Below are 13,671 nucleotides of genomic sequence, written 5' to 3' on the forward strand. Positions count from 1 at the left end.
TTGTTGTTTTACACATTTACCTCTTCACTCGTTGCAAGTGATGAAAGGGAAACTGATGTTCTTGTTATTTTTGCTGGAGGTTGCACTCCCAGGGATTTTTTACTCTGATAGCCATCCGTTGGTAAGGTCTTACTTGGACCAAAAGTAATGCTTGCTTGCAATCATTCAGGTATGTACTGCCCCCTGTCGCCAGGGAAAATAAACACTGTCACTTTTAGGGTTTTTAGTGTAAATTTAAACAGCCTCAGTAATCATCAACAAAACACTTCATCCATGTAGGAGATTTATAAATAATCCATAGTCTGGTTATTAATTAATCTGTGAATGATTTTTACACCATTAATAAAAGTTATAGACCATTTTAAAACCTATATTCATGTGTAATATTCAGGCTCATTGTGTACCTACATTATATGTAAGGATAATATGTATATTTATTTATTTATTTATGGATTGACCTGTGTTTTAGGCAGATAAGATCACTTGAGATGAACCATGTTGTTTTCGAGTGGGTCCTCCAACCTTTCAACAAATAAAGAATAAGCTAGCAGAGTAAAACAAAAAGGGCAAGTCTAAGACACAAAGCACAAACAAACAGACAACAAACCTAAAAACAACAAGTAGACTCTTGTTGTGGTGCACACAAAAATAACATATACCATAAACATGCAGAAAGAGGTGTCAGTAATTTTAGACTCAAATAACCTAGCTGCAGAGACATCCCAGTCAGTTACATCCACTACGATATTTGTCTATATCACTGTTTTGGGCTTACAAATGTTATTTTCATAAGTGTTCATTTTTTTCACCATAATTCTGATCACCACACCTGCAGTCTGTGCTGTGCATATTTATGTGCTACGTTCTTTGTGAATGAGCAGATTTAAGTCAAAACATTTGAAATTTCAAGTGAAATCACATCAAACATGACAACATGTGAAGCTTTGACGTTCACATTTAAAAGAGAGCTTTGGATTATTATTTTTTTAAATCTGATGGCACTGAGTGGCTGACAAATGTATCACAGTAAGCCGTGGTTTCCTTCAAGCCCCCAGACTCTGGAACTCTCTCCCCCTGAGCCTGAGATCAGTGGACTCAGTGGTCTCCTTTAAAAAGCAGCTGAAAACTCACTTGTTCAAGCTGGCTTTGGTGTGACCTTCATCACCCTCTCCTTGTTCTGTTCTCCCTACCTATTCCACCTTCCTCTGGATCCACTGATTTCCCTCTTTCCTATTCACTCTCTCTTTCTTTACATTTTAATCACAATTGTCTATTTTTTGCTCATTTTAAATATATTTTTAATCATTTTCTAAATTATTTTTTATATTTTTACAGTTTTTGTTTTTGTGAAGCGCCTCGTGACTTTTATCTTGAGAGGTGCTATAGAAAAGATCTCTTCTTCTTCTTCTTCTTCTTCTTCTTCTTCTTCTTCTTCTTCTTCTTCTTCTTCTTCTTCTTCTTCTTCTTTTCCCTATTCATGATCAAAAGCAACAGCTTTTGCTCCTCTAGCCAGCAAATAGAGCTAAAACACATTGTTTAACAATGTTTATGCTCATGTTATGGTGTTTATTTATATATTTATATTTGAAAGACTTGACCATGACTAAGGTCACACGCTCTGTGATAGAGTGGTAGTCTAACACTATCGGCTAGAGTTGACCGGATGCATGGAGCTCTATGGGCCCGGAGGCGAGCTTAGCAACAAAATAATAAAGTTGTAGAGTCTACAATATGTACAAGATAAGACAATCACTTTTACAGATTTCTAAAAAACATACATATAGCCCTGAAACTCTGGATTGCAGCTTTAATGCATGAATATTAGAAGTTTATTGACTTTTCTTTGGTTTTAATTTGTTAAAAAAGTTGCTTATTAATTTTGCTAGTTGCTTGTTACTCCTAATTAAAAAAGGGGTTATTATTAACAACCTGACTGTAAGCAGCTCTACATTAAAACTGATCCCACAATGGGTTTAAAGCTGTGCAGGTTTAGAGTAAGGTTAAAATCATGAGATTTGAGTATATATTTGGTGCAAAGTGTACTTGTTAAACTGCTCAAAACGTATTTTTTGTTTTTAGCTAAAAACATGTATTTAATGCAACTGTATATGATTTTATTTAATTATGTGGCAGAATTAGTTGACCAATAAGTTTATTTTTAGTTGTAAAATGTCAACATTGTGCTTTTATATGAGAATTTTTTCTGTACATCAGATGAAAGATTTTTAAGACCATCCAGCTGAGCCGCGGTAGACTCCACCAGCCTCACTGCAGAGCCCTGACATCACTTCCTCAAAATAAATCATGACATCACCGCTGAGCTGACACAGCCTCTCTCGCTCGACGGGATCAGCACCGCACTGAAGCCCCCCCTGTATGGTCACGTGACATCATGGTGCTCAGACACTGTTGATTTTCATGAGGGGTGAGGGAGGTCCCGCCTCCTCCTCCTTCCTCCTGTGCTAGGAAGGAAGACTCTGCATCCCTCCTCTCTCCATTCTGTCGATGCTGATGGAAGCACAAATAATCCTTCCTCCTTCTCTTCCCCGCCCTCTCCCCCTCACTCACCAGAGACAGCATATAGCCTGCCTGCTGCTACCATGGAAACAGGTGTGGTTGTTTATGACAGTGAGAGGCCAGTTTGCAGCCAGATAGACAGACAGACAGACAGATGCACAGAGGCAGGGAGAGATAAAGATTTACTGACCAGGTCCAAGTGCCAGTGATTCACAAGTGGATGGAATAAAACCACTCTGCTTTTAAGGTACGCCGTCTCGTGTCTATTGCAGAAATGTCAGTTCATTGATGTGCCTCTAGTAACAGACTGAGGTGAGATGCAGCAGCAGGGCGAAGTGCACGAGCGGTTTCCATGCATTGATGTTAAGCTCTGAAATCCTTCATTTCTTATTAAAATACAACAGCAATGTCCTCCTGCAGCGGGCTAAGACTGACCCCCTCTAACGGCCAGAAGTTCACCAGTTCAAAGTGAAAAGAAGAAGAGTGTTGGACAAAACGAGTAAGACAGGAAGAGGCATGGTTGCTGTGTGCATTGCTGGAGAGGGAGATGAACCATGGCTAATCTTGAAGACGTAGTATTATTTATTTAAAAAGCCATGAAGCTAAAGCTGCACACCCAGTCGCAGTCCGGAGACTTGATTCTGCAGCTTCTCTGCAAGCTTCTACACGACTAAAGCTAGAGCTTGTTACTTTCCTTCTTTTCTCTTCTGCTCGTTACTCTTCATTCCTGACGGATCAATTTGGGCTGGATGTGCGCTCAATATTTCCCAATGGTGATTAATCCTTTGAGCCGCTGCACGGATCTGGGTAGAAAGCTTTTGATTTCACGACAGATACTGCAGTTACTTTCAGCCAGACCAAAGAACTTCTTCCACCCTCTCTTTTCTACTTATTTCTCTGTCTGTCCAGAAAACTTTCTCAGGCTTTGTGTTTTTATGTCTGGACTCTTGTTGTGTAGTTTGGTTTAATTTGCATCATGCAACTTGTGGACATGCCAGCGGTGGTTTTGAGGTGTGTCTCCTCCGCGTGTTTGTGTGCAGGACACCAAAATTGCCTCTCTGGAGCGCAACATTCGAGATCTGGAGGATGAGATCCAGATGTTGAAGGCAAACAGCTTACTGAACACAGAGGACAGAGAGGAGGAGATCAAACAGATGGAGGTCTACAAGAACCACTCTAAGTTTATGAAGACCAAGGTAGACCAACCATCAAAAACAATGCAGTAAAATGATGACCTAATGCTGTAAAGACACACTATCAGGAAAGTTCTCGCCCCCCTAAGAGTCTTTTGTTATTTCAATAAGTTCTAAATATTTGTTACTTTTTCATTTCTTAAAATTCTTAAATCCGAGGTATGATGTCGAAAATGTTTTAAGAAGCCCAACAGAGCCAGTGGTAGATTTGTTTTTATCACTTTTCAAATCAAAGTTTGAGTTAAAAACATCTCCTGTATCAGTGCTGTATGTATTTGTGTGTGTGTGTGTCTTCAGAGATTTGAGTCTGTGTTTACAATCACTTTTTGACAATGCACAACCAGCCACGGTTTTGTTTGTCTATTTTTAGAAATCTTATCATCAATCATGAATAAAGACCATGTTTAATATATGATGAATAGAGGGGAGTCAGTCCCAAATGCATTTTTAATGAGGGGAAAGTGTGTTGATGAAAACCGTGCCATAGTTGAAGCAACAAACTCACTACTCAGCCAGATGATGATGATGATGACGATGATGAGGAGGAGTATGGTGGACAGCACGTAGCTAATGAAACAGGTCAGTAAACAGGTCGGTTCTGTGCAGATTGACCAACTGAAGCAGGAGTTGTCAAAGAAAGAGTCTGAGCTGCTGGCTCTGCAAACGAAACTTGAGACCCTCAACAACCAGAACTCAGACTGCAAACAGCATATCGAGGTGCTCAAAGAGTCACTCACTGCCAAGGAGCAACGCGCTGCCATCCTACAAACAGAGGTAAGCAATGAGAATCAAAACTCGGCTGCAGTAGCTCAGGAGGTAGAGCGGGTTGCCTCATGATCGGAGGGTCATGGGTTCGATTCCAGCTCCCGCCAGGGGTATCCTGCTGTTGTGTCCTTGGGCAAGACACTTCACCCAACTTGCCTGTGTTAGTGGTAGTCAGAGGGGCCGACGGCGCCAAGTGGCTGCGTCGCCTCTGTCAGACCTCCCCAGGGCGGCTGTGGCTACATGTAACTTACCATCACTAGCAGTGTGGGAAAGTGAGAGTGTGTGAAAAGCGTATTTGGGTGTCTAGAAAAGCGCTATATAAGTTCAATACATTATTATTATTAGTCCTGGTCCGAATCTTAGCCTCCTTCAGACTGAATCTCATCACAGCTTCTGAGGATTCAAGAGATCATTACGATTTTTTTTTGTGGGAAAGTGATAAGCAGTTAACATTGTAGACAGCCCTCAGAACAACCTCAGCTTAAAGAAATAGATCGGACGAGTATAATAATCATTAAAAGAACTCAGTCTCAAAACTCCATAGCTTTATAAAACCTTTACAACATTAACGTTGTTGTTCTTGCAGAAAAATGAACCAGGGAAGTTCTTCAATTGCACAGAAAGTGCTATCAGACGTGTTTGTCAATAACGACAGAATTCAATAACTCAGTTCTGTGACTTTTACAGCGATGAAAGTTGATGAAGTAGTGATTGATAAAAATTGATGGAGGTTGATTGCTGATTGGCTGCACCTGGCGGTAATGCGTTTCCTGTTTCCTGTTTTCAGTGTTGCACTACGTGTACCTGTTTGGTGTTTGGGGCTCGCTAAAACTGATTTAATTTCTCTGTACTAGAATATCTCTGAGTTATTGTAGCACATAAGCACGCTAAAACACACATTTTCTGTTGTTCCACCTAGCTTTTAGGGAACCATTTGAGTTCGCACGCAGTTTATTTGGTGTTGAACAGTTTGCTCGTCCAGTTAGCATAGCCTCAGCACGGCTATGGCTACGTCTGTCTCTGCTTCTCCATCTCCTATCTCTTGCTCTCTGTGTCAGATGTTTAGTTACTCCTCTGCCTCCTTTAGTGACAATGGTACGTGTAATAAATGTAGCATTTTTGTAGCTTTGGAGGCGAGGGTGTCGGAATTGGAGTCCCGGCTCCGCGCTGTTGAAAAACCCGTAAACAGCCGTAGCTACTTAGCTAGCGCGGGGCTAACTAGCTCAGAACAACCCTGTAGCGATCCTCCAGCAGAACCCGAGCAGTCGGGATCTCAGGCCGGCTGGGTGACGGTACGCAGGAAGCATAGAACCCAGCCCGTGGGCCACCACCAACCCGTCCACCTTTCTAACAGATTTTCCCCGCTCAGTGACGCACCCACTGACAAGCCGACTCTGATCATTGGCAGCTCCATTTTCAGAAACGTGGCCTTAGTTCATCATGTTAATTTCCTCTTTACGCGTGGTATTAGATGATGTTGCCCCTTTAAAAAAGAAGGTAATTAAGGACAGGAAGTTGGCTCCCTGGTTTAATTCTCATTTACGAGCCTTAAAACAAAACTCTAGGAAATTGGAGAGAACATGGCGCTCTACGCACCACGAGGAGGCCTACCTGTCCTGGAAAAATAGTCTTGTGCTTTATAAAAATAAGCTTAGACAAATTAGAACTGCTTATTTATCAGCATTAATTGAGGAGAATAAGCATAATCCTAAATTTCTTTTCAGTACAGTTGCTCAACTTACACAGAATCATAGCTCTGAGCCATCTATTCCCTTAGCCCTCAGCAGCAATGACTTCATGGGTTTTTTCACAAGTAAAATTAATTCTATTAGAAAAAAAATCTTTAGCATCCTCCCTAATGTGATTTCTTCTCCCTCAGTAAGTGAGGCAGCATCAGAGGTGACTGTAGAACCTCATCTGTGCTTGGACCGTTTTGATCCAGTTGAGCTTTAAGAGTTATCAAAAATATTAGCTTCATCTAAACCTTCAACTTGCATTTTGGATTCAATCCCAACCAACTTATTTAAAGAAGCATTTCCTTTGGTTACTGCCCCCATTCTAGATAAAATCAATCTATCCTTAGTAAATGGATATGTACCACATGATTTTAAGGTTGCTGTAATCAAACCTTCACTTAAGAAGCCTTCTCTGGATCCAGATGGCCCAATGAATTATAGATCAATATCTAACCTTCCATTTTTATCCAAAGTCCTGGAGAAAATAGTGGCCATCCAAGTATGTGAGCATTTAAACACTAATGCTCTGTTTGAGGAATTTCAGTCTGGTTTTAGAGAGTATCACAGCACTGAAACTGCATTAGTGAGAGTTACAAATGATATTCTCATGGCCTCAGATAAGAATCTTGTGTCTGATCTAGTCTTGTTAGATCTCAGTGCTGACTTTGACACAGTTGATCAGCATGTTCTTTTAGAAAGACTTAAACATGTTGTGGGGATCAAAGGAACAGCGCTAGGCTGGTTTACATCCTACCTGTCTGACAGATTTCATTTTGCAAATGTACATGACAAATCATCTTCATACTCCAGGGGTACTTGTGGAGTACCACAGGGTTCAGTGCTTGGACCAATTCTTTTTACTATATATACGCTCCCAATTGGCAAAATCATTAGACAGCATGGGATAAACTTCCACTGTTATGCTGACGATACTCAGTTATATTTATCCATTAACCCTGATTAACCTAATCAGTTGGGTAGATTACAGGCTTGTCTTGAGGACATAAAAAAATGGATGACTCTAACCTTTTTGCTTTTAAATCAAGACAAGACGGAAGTTCTCATCTTTGAACCAGAAATCCAGAAAAGGAAATTGCTTAGTCAATCGCCTGACCTGAATGGCATTACATTAATCTCTGAGAACAAAGTAAGGAACCTTGGTGTTATCTTTGACCAGGACATGCAATTCAAATCCCAGGTTAAACAGGTTTGCAGGATTTCTTTTTTCCACCTTCGGAATATTGCTAAGATTAGAAGCATCCTTTCCAGGAGTGATGCTGAAAAACTAGTTCATGCATTTATTACATCAAGACTGGATTACTGTCATTCATTACTCTCAGGAAGCCCACAGAATGTAGTTAAAAGTCTTCAGCTTGTCCAAAATGCTGCAGCTAGAGTTCTGATTAGAATTACAAAGAGAGGTCATATCTCTCCTGTCTTAGCTTCCCTACATTGGCTACCTGTTAAATTCAGAATAGATTTTAAGATCCTTCTTCTCACATAAAAGGCTCTTAATAATCAAGCTCCATCATACATCAGTGATCTGACGTTCCGAACCGAGCACTTCACTCTCAGACTGCAGGTTTACTGGTGGTTCCCAGAATATCTAAAATTAGGATGGGAGGCAGATCTTTTAGTTATCAGGCTCCTCTCCTGTGGAACCAGCTCCCAGCTTTAGTCCGTGAAGCAGACACTTTGTCTACTTTTAAGAATAGGCTTAAAACATTTTTATTTGATAGGGCCTATGGTTAAAATCTGATGTTAGCCTAAATCTGGACAAGTGGGGGAGTGGAGGGAGGTGGATTGTACAGTCGGTAAAGACGGCTCTCCCTTGCCCTGCTCCAACATGCCTACATCTAAATAGGATAGATTATCCAGAGTTATCTCTGTAGTTATGCTGCTATAGGCTTAGACTGCTGGAGGATACACGGACCACTTTTCACACTCCACTACTTTCTTCTACAATCTGCTCTTTAACTGTATTATTTTCTGCAATTTCAGCTGTTAACTTTATTTTCTCTCGAAGTGTTTTTCTCCCCAGAAGAAGCTACAATGATGCTCTGCTGAGCTGTGGTGGTCTCATGGAGGGGGCCATCATCTAGCACACTGCTAACCACTTAAACATTCTCCTTCTCCTGATAATAACTTTTTGCTTTCCTTGACGTTGGATGTGCTACTACTAGTTTATTCGTTTAATTATAGATCCACTAGGATAAATACAATCAAGTTTATCTCTCACCAAGAAGAATATTTACTAAGAAATCACAATATAACTATAGACACATTACTTTGTGTGTGTGTGTGTGTGTGTGTGTGTGTGTGTGTGTGTGTGTGTGTGTGTGTGTGTGTGTGTGTGTGTGTCTGCTCTGTCTTATCCATCCCCAGTGAGTCGTGGAGGATAGCTGCTTATACTGAGCCAGGATTCTCTGGAGGTTTCTTCCTGTTAAAAGGGAGTTTTCCTCTCCACTGTCGCTTTATGCTTGCTTAGTATGAGGATTGCTGTAAAGTCACTGACACTAGTCAGTGACTAGATGCAATTTGCTGGATTCCTTATATAGGAAACATTATTTCTGATTGGCTCAATGAACTGACCTGAATTGGAATGTTCATTATGTGAAGTGCCTTGAGACGACTCTTGTCGTGATTTGGCGCTATATAAATAAAATTGAATTGAATTGAATTGATTTCCTGATCTGGGATGAAAATATTCAGATGCATGTTTGAGTTAAAGGCAGCAGCAATCCTCTTGTTCATGTTCCAACCAGCTGTTAGCTTGTTGACTTGACTCGGCGCCGTTTTTCAGGTGGATGCCTTACGTCTGCGTCTGGAAGAGAAAGAGTCATTCCTGAACAAGAAAACCAAACAGCTGCAGGACCTGACGGAGGAGAAAGGAACCCTCGCCGGAGAAATCAGGGACATGAAGGACATGCTGGAGGTCAAGGAACGGAAGATTAACGTCCTGCAGAAGAAGGTAGGAGTAGAGGAGACAACCTCAAAACTTTTTTTTACTTTAATTCTTCAGACAAAAAACTGTAGAATTATTTTGTAAGCTTGCAGGTGCTGTTATATCAGATGTTCAATTTGATATAGTAGGGCATTTTGACCCGAGTTGTTGTCATTTTAGAGAAGTTTCAAATGAACAGAGATATTAGGGTCAGAGTTCTGGACTGAACCGGTTTCCCTCAGTGAAAACACAAAGTGCTTACTCTCTCCATCACGAGTGGGAGTGTTTCTTGCACTCAGGGGGAATAGTGTCCTCAGAAAGACAAGCAAAAAGACATTTCTGCCTCACTAGCACTTGTCTGTGTGTTTGCTAAAAATACTCACAGAGTGTTACTCCCTCTTTAACTCTGACCTGCTCACCTCTTCTCTCTATTTAAGACCCATTTGATCTCCCTTGGTTGTAATCTCCTGGGGATTCTAAACATTTGTTTTTATCCCGATGTGGAAATCAATCAATCAATCAATCAATCAATCAATCAATCAATCAATCAATCAATCAATCAATCAATCAGATTTTATTTATAAATAACTTTTCAAACAAAGTGCTACTCAAAGTGCTTTACAGAATTAAAATGACCCCAAATTCCCATAAAAGTTGAAAAACATTAACAGACACACACACACACACACACACACACACACACACACACACACACACACACACACACACACACAATCAGTAAAAAATTATATTCGGCTGAGTCCAGATGAGCCAAGTAAGGCAAGGAAACGCCATCAGGGGAGCCGTCTGCGCCGGCAGCATCAGGTCTTCCGCACTAAGTCTGGTGCTTCTTTTGCAGACTCGATTCCTGCGATGATCAAACATAATTTCAAAGTATTTAATAATTCAAAAATGTACAAAATATAGGGGAAATTTTATTTTCAACTTTGATCTTGTGGCTAAAAGGTTGGGGTGGGGCAGAAAAATAAATCAACCATTTTTGTTGAACTGATAATACATTAGTGTGGTTTTGTCCTGGCTGTGGAACACTGGACCAGCTCTGTTCCCTTAAGGGATCCTGGAGGGTGAGTGGGAGTTCACCAAACCAATCTACATGTGTTTTGTGGATTTGGAGAAGGCATTCAATCGCGTCCCTTGGGGGGCCTTGTGGGGGGTGCTTTGGGAGCATGGGGCACCAGACCCTCTGATATTGGCTGTTAGGTCCTTATATGGCCAATGTCAGAGCTTGGTCCGCATTACCAGCAGTAAGTCAGTCTCATTCCCGGTGAGAGTTGCTTCTGTGAGGCAGCTGGGATGAGAATCAGCTCCTCTAAATCCAAGACTATGTTTGTGAGCTGGAAAAGGGTAGAATGCTTTCTCCAGGTCAGGGATGAGGTCCTGCCCCAAGTGGAGGAGTCTTGTTCACGAGTGAGGGAAAGATAGAGTGTGAGATCGATGGGCAGACTGGTGCTGTGTCTGAAGTGATGCAGGTGTTGTACTGGTTTGTTGTGATGAAGAGAGAGATCAGAGCCAGAATGCGAAGCTCTCGATTTACTCAATCTATGTTCAAACCCTCATTTATTGTCACGAGCTTTGGGTCGTGACAGAAAGAATGATATTGCGGATATGATCAACCACAGGGTGTCTGGGCTCTCCCTTAGAGATTGGGTGAAAAGCTTGGTCATCAAGGAGGGGCTTGGAGTAGATCAGCTGCTTTCTCCCAAGGATACACAAGATACACAACCACATCCACACCTTTAAACAATCCAGGATAGCAGATCAACCAAAAGAAGGTTGAATTTGAAGAGTGTTTAAATCTTTAGCTAATTTTCTAATCTAGAATCAGGCTTCCTGAAGGACAAAGCAAGTAGCTTAAACATCTCTGAAGGTTCAGGTAAACATTTGCTACCTATCAGCTGACTGGCTTGTCTGCTTCTGCAAAAGCATGAGAAACCAAATACTTAGGCCTAGTCCACACGTAGCCGGATTTTTAAAAAAAACGAATATCCGCCCCTCCAAAAACTTGCATCCACACCACCTCGTTTTAAAAAGAAACTCTGTCCACACATACCCAGATAAATACGTTGTTAAGGACATGCCAGACCTGTAGGCGGCAGTACTTCCCCCGTTCTTAACCTCGTCCTTCGTCTGTGGTCTTCCGCAAGGAGCAGTAATTCCGCTTGCAAAAACAAACAAGCAAAAAGCGCTTGGACAATTGATAAAGCGAGCGCAGCTCTGAGGGCATCCATGCTGTCGGCTAGTCTAACACAGGTCGCACACGTGATGTCAGCATTTTTTTGTCGCGGAAAGTGACGTTGCGGACCTTAAAACTCCGTTTTGTCTGTCCACACGCAGACACCCAAAACGGAGAAAACGCAGATCTTCACTTTGGCCGGAGTTTTTAAAAAGATCTGTTTTCATGTGAAAAAACTCTGTTTTCGTGTGGATGACAGGCCAAAACGTAGAAAAATATCTGCGTTTTGGCAGATCCCCGGCTACGTGTGGACAGGGCCTCAGCATTTAATTATAGTTCCTCTCCACAGGCTGGGTGCTTAATTGGCTGGTTTGTAGTGAGAAGCTGTCACTCACTGCAAACTTTTGATGCATTGAGATGAAAAACTCTGCCAAAGGAGGCACTGAGCTATAGAAGAGACAGATTTCACTTAAAATGCTGCACCAGTTTGTCTCCTCTGTTCCCAAATGCTGACAGTTTTGTTGAAAGACTAAATGATGTAACACAGCAGTAACTTTAAATAAAGAAACTCCTGTCATAGCTTTTTGTGAAAATATTGCTGGTATCAAAATCACACAAACCGATTTTGCTAGAAAATGCTTTAAATTTGCGCCTTTAAATCATTTTTGGTAAATTAGTTCACGGCATTAATGAATTTATCATTTTATCCATTAGCAACCTTATTCTGTAAGACTTATTCACAATCTACTGTATGTTTCAACTTGTTTATTAAAAAAACTCTACTTAAAAATTCATTACAGGTTAATTTTCCCAGGTTTGACAATAACCCGAACCCGGGGTCAGAGTGGCAACCTATGAGTTCTGGAGAATCCCAGAATGGCCGGTGCGCTCTAGGGCCGCTGGGTGTGCTTCAGGCCACTGTGAGCTCCTAAACAGTGAACACACCGGGCCGGGCATACACTGTGCAGTTTTTGTACCGTCTTTTCTCGTGCAACAATCTTTGAGGTCGGGGCGAGTTTTGCATCGTGTAGAATAAAGGAGGTAACAAGAAGCGATTAACACCTCAAGACCAGCTCCTGATTAGCAATCGTGTGGTTGCACAAATATCAACACATATTGCTTCCTTTAAGTTTTAGATTTTACTCCACACATAATGACGAGGATTGTCAAGAAAGCAGGTTTTCTGCATTTATGTAAAATAAAACAAATTCCAAAACATTGTTTACTTAGTTTCGTCTCCCTTCTCCAACCCTCTTAAATACCCAACCCTAACCCTCCTTCTACGGCAAACCTGAAGGACAACAGCCATTTCAATAACAACACAACACACTTCGGGCTTTCTGGGGTTTTATACTCTAAGGTCTGACATGTTAAAACTACCATTTTTCGCACATGTTCAGGTCCAATGTGTTGCTACCACACGTACAGTGTGAGAACATGACTCGTGAGTTTTGCTCTGTGAGGAAGTCATACAGTTTCAAATGAAGCTGAACGCTACGAGTGAAAAAGTTGCCTTGCAGCTGGACAGAGAGATGCTCCAGGGCTGATTCATCCCAGTCTGCTCCTCCCCAAACCATCTTTAATTGCTTGTTTTCTTTCTTTTTTCTGTGTTAGATTGAAAACCTGCAGGAGCAGCTGAGGGACAAAGACAAGCAGCTGGGGAACCTGAAGGACAGGATAAAGTCTCTGCAGACCGATTCCAGTAACACAGACACTGCCTTGGCCACCCTGGAGGAGGCGCTGTCAGAGAAGGTGGGTTTTAACTCTACAGCATCATGAGATGAGAGAGGATGAGTCAGAATGTGTGGAAGGAATTAGTGACTGCACTGTCAAAAAACGTACTTTAACCACATAATAGAAATAAATATGTCTAAAAAGATGTATCTGTGACATGAGAAGGCCCACCATCTTTTTTTAAGGAAAAATCATGTTTAGTGTTACTTTGTATTTGATTTCATGTAAGTGACTGTGTCACTGTGATGCAAATTAACATAATCATTTCATATTAACTGCAGCCCTCATTATGATTTCCTAAATAAGCAAACTGAATAAAATCTTTTGCATGTTACATATATCTAAGGCTTACGTTCTCATCTACGTCTCTGCAACCAGGGTCAGTAGGATTCAAAACCACATTGCTGCTGAATATAAGCACTTTGGGCTGTCTAATGTACCACACTAAAGTCAATGCTGTCTCTGACCTGCTTTCCTGTCCCAACTAGTAATATTGCAAATCACACGGTTTGTTCTGAGAAATGCTTGATTAATATGTCCTAAGTGTAGACACACCCCCTTAAACCTGCATGTCCCAACCCACTTCAA

The 13,671-nt window shown here is 41.3% G+C and overlaps 1 protein-coding gene across 5 annotated transcripts in view; it reads left to right on the top strand.

Moving 5' to 3' along the window:
- Positions 1-13,671, top strand: part of erc2 (ELKS/RAB6-interacting/CAST family member 2) — a 72,661-nt gene that overhangs the window by 29,952 nt on the left and 29,038 nt on the right. For all 5 annotated transcript variants that reach the window (XM_070549409.1, XM_070549410.1, XM_070549412.1 and 2 more), the window contains 4 exons: positions 3,558-3,713; positions 4,317-4,484; positions 9,015-9,182; positions 12,964-13,101. In XM_070549409.1, coding sequence (XP_070405510.1) covers positions 3,558-3,713; positions 4,317-4,484; positions 9,015-9,182; positions 12,964-13,101 — 630 coding nt within the window. The remainder of the gene's footprint in view (positions 1-3,557; positions 3,714-4,316; positions 4,485-9,014; positions 9,183-12,963; positions 13,102-13,671) is intronic.

The sequence above is a fragment of the Nothobranchius furzeri genome, chromosome 3 (assembly GCF_043380555.1).
Source record: "Nothobranchius furzeri strain GRZ-AD chromosome 3, NfurGRZ-RIMD1, whole genome shotgun sequence".
NCBI lineage: Eukaryota > Metazoa > Chordata > Actinopteri > Cyprinodontiformes > Nothobranchiidae > Nothobranchius > Nothobranchius furzeri.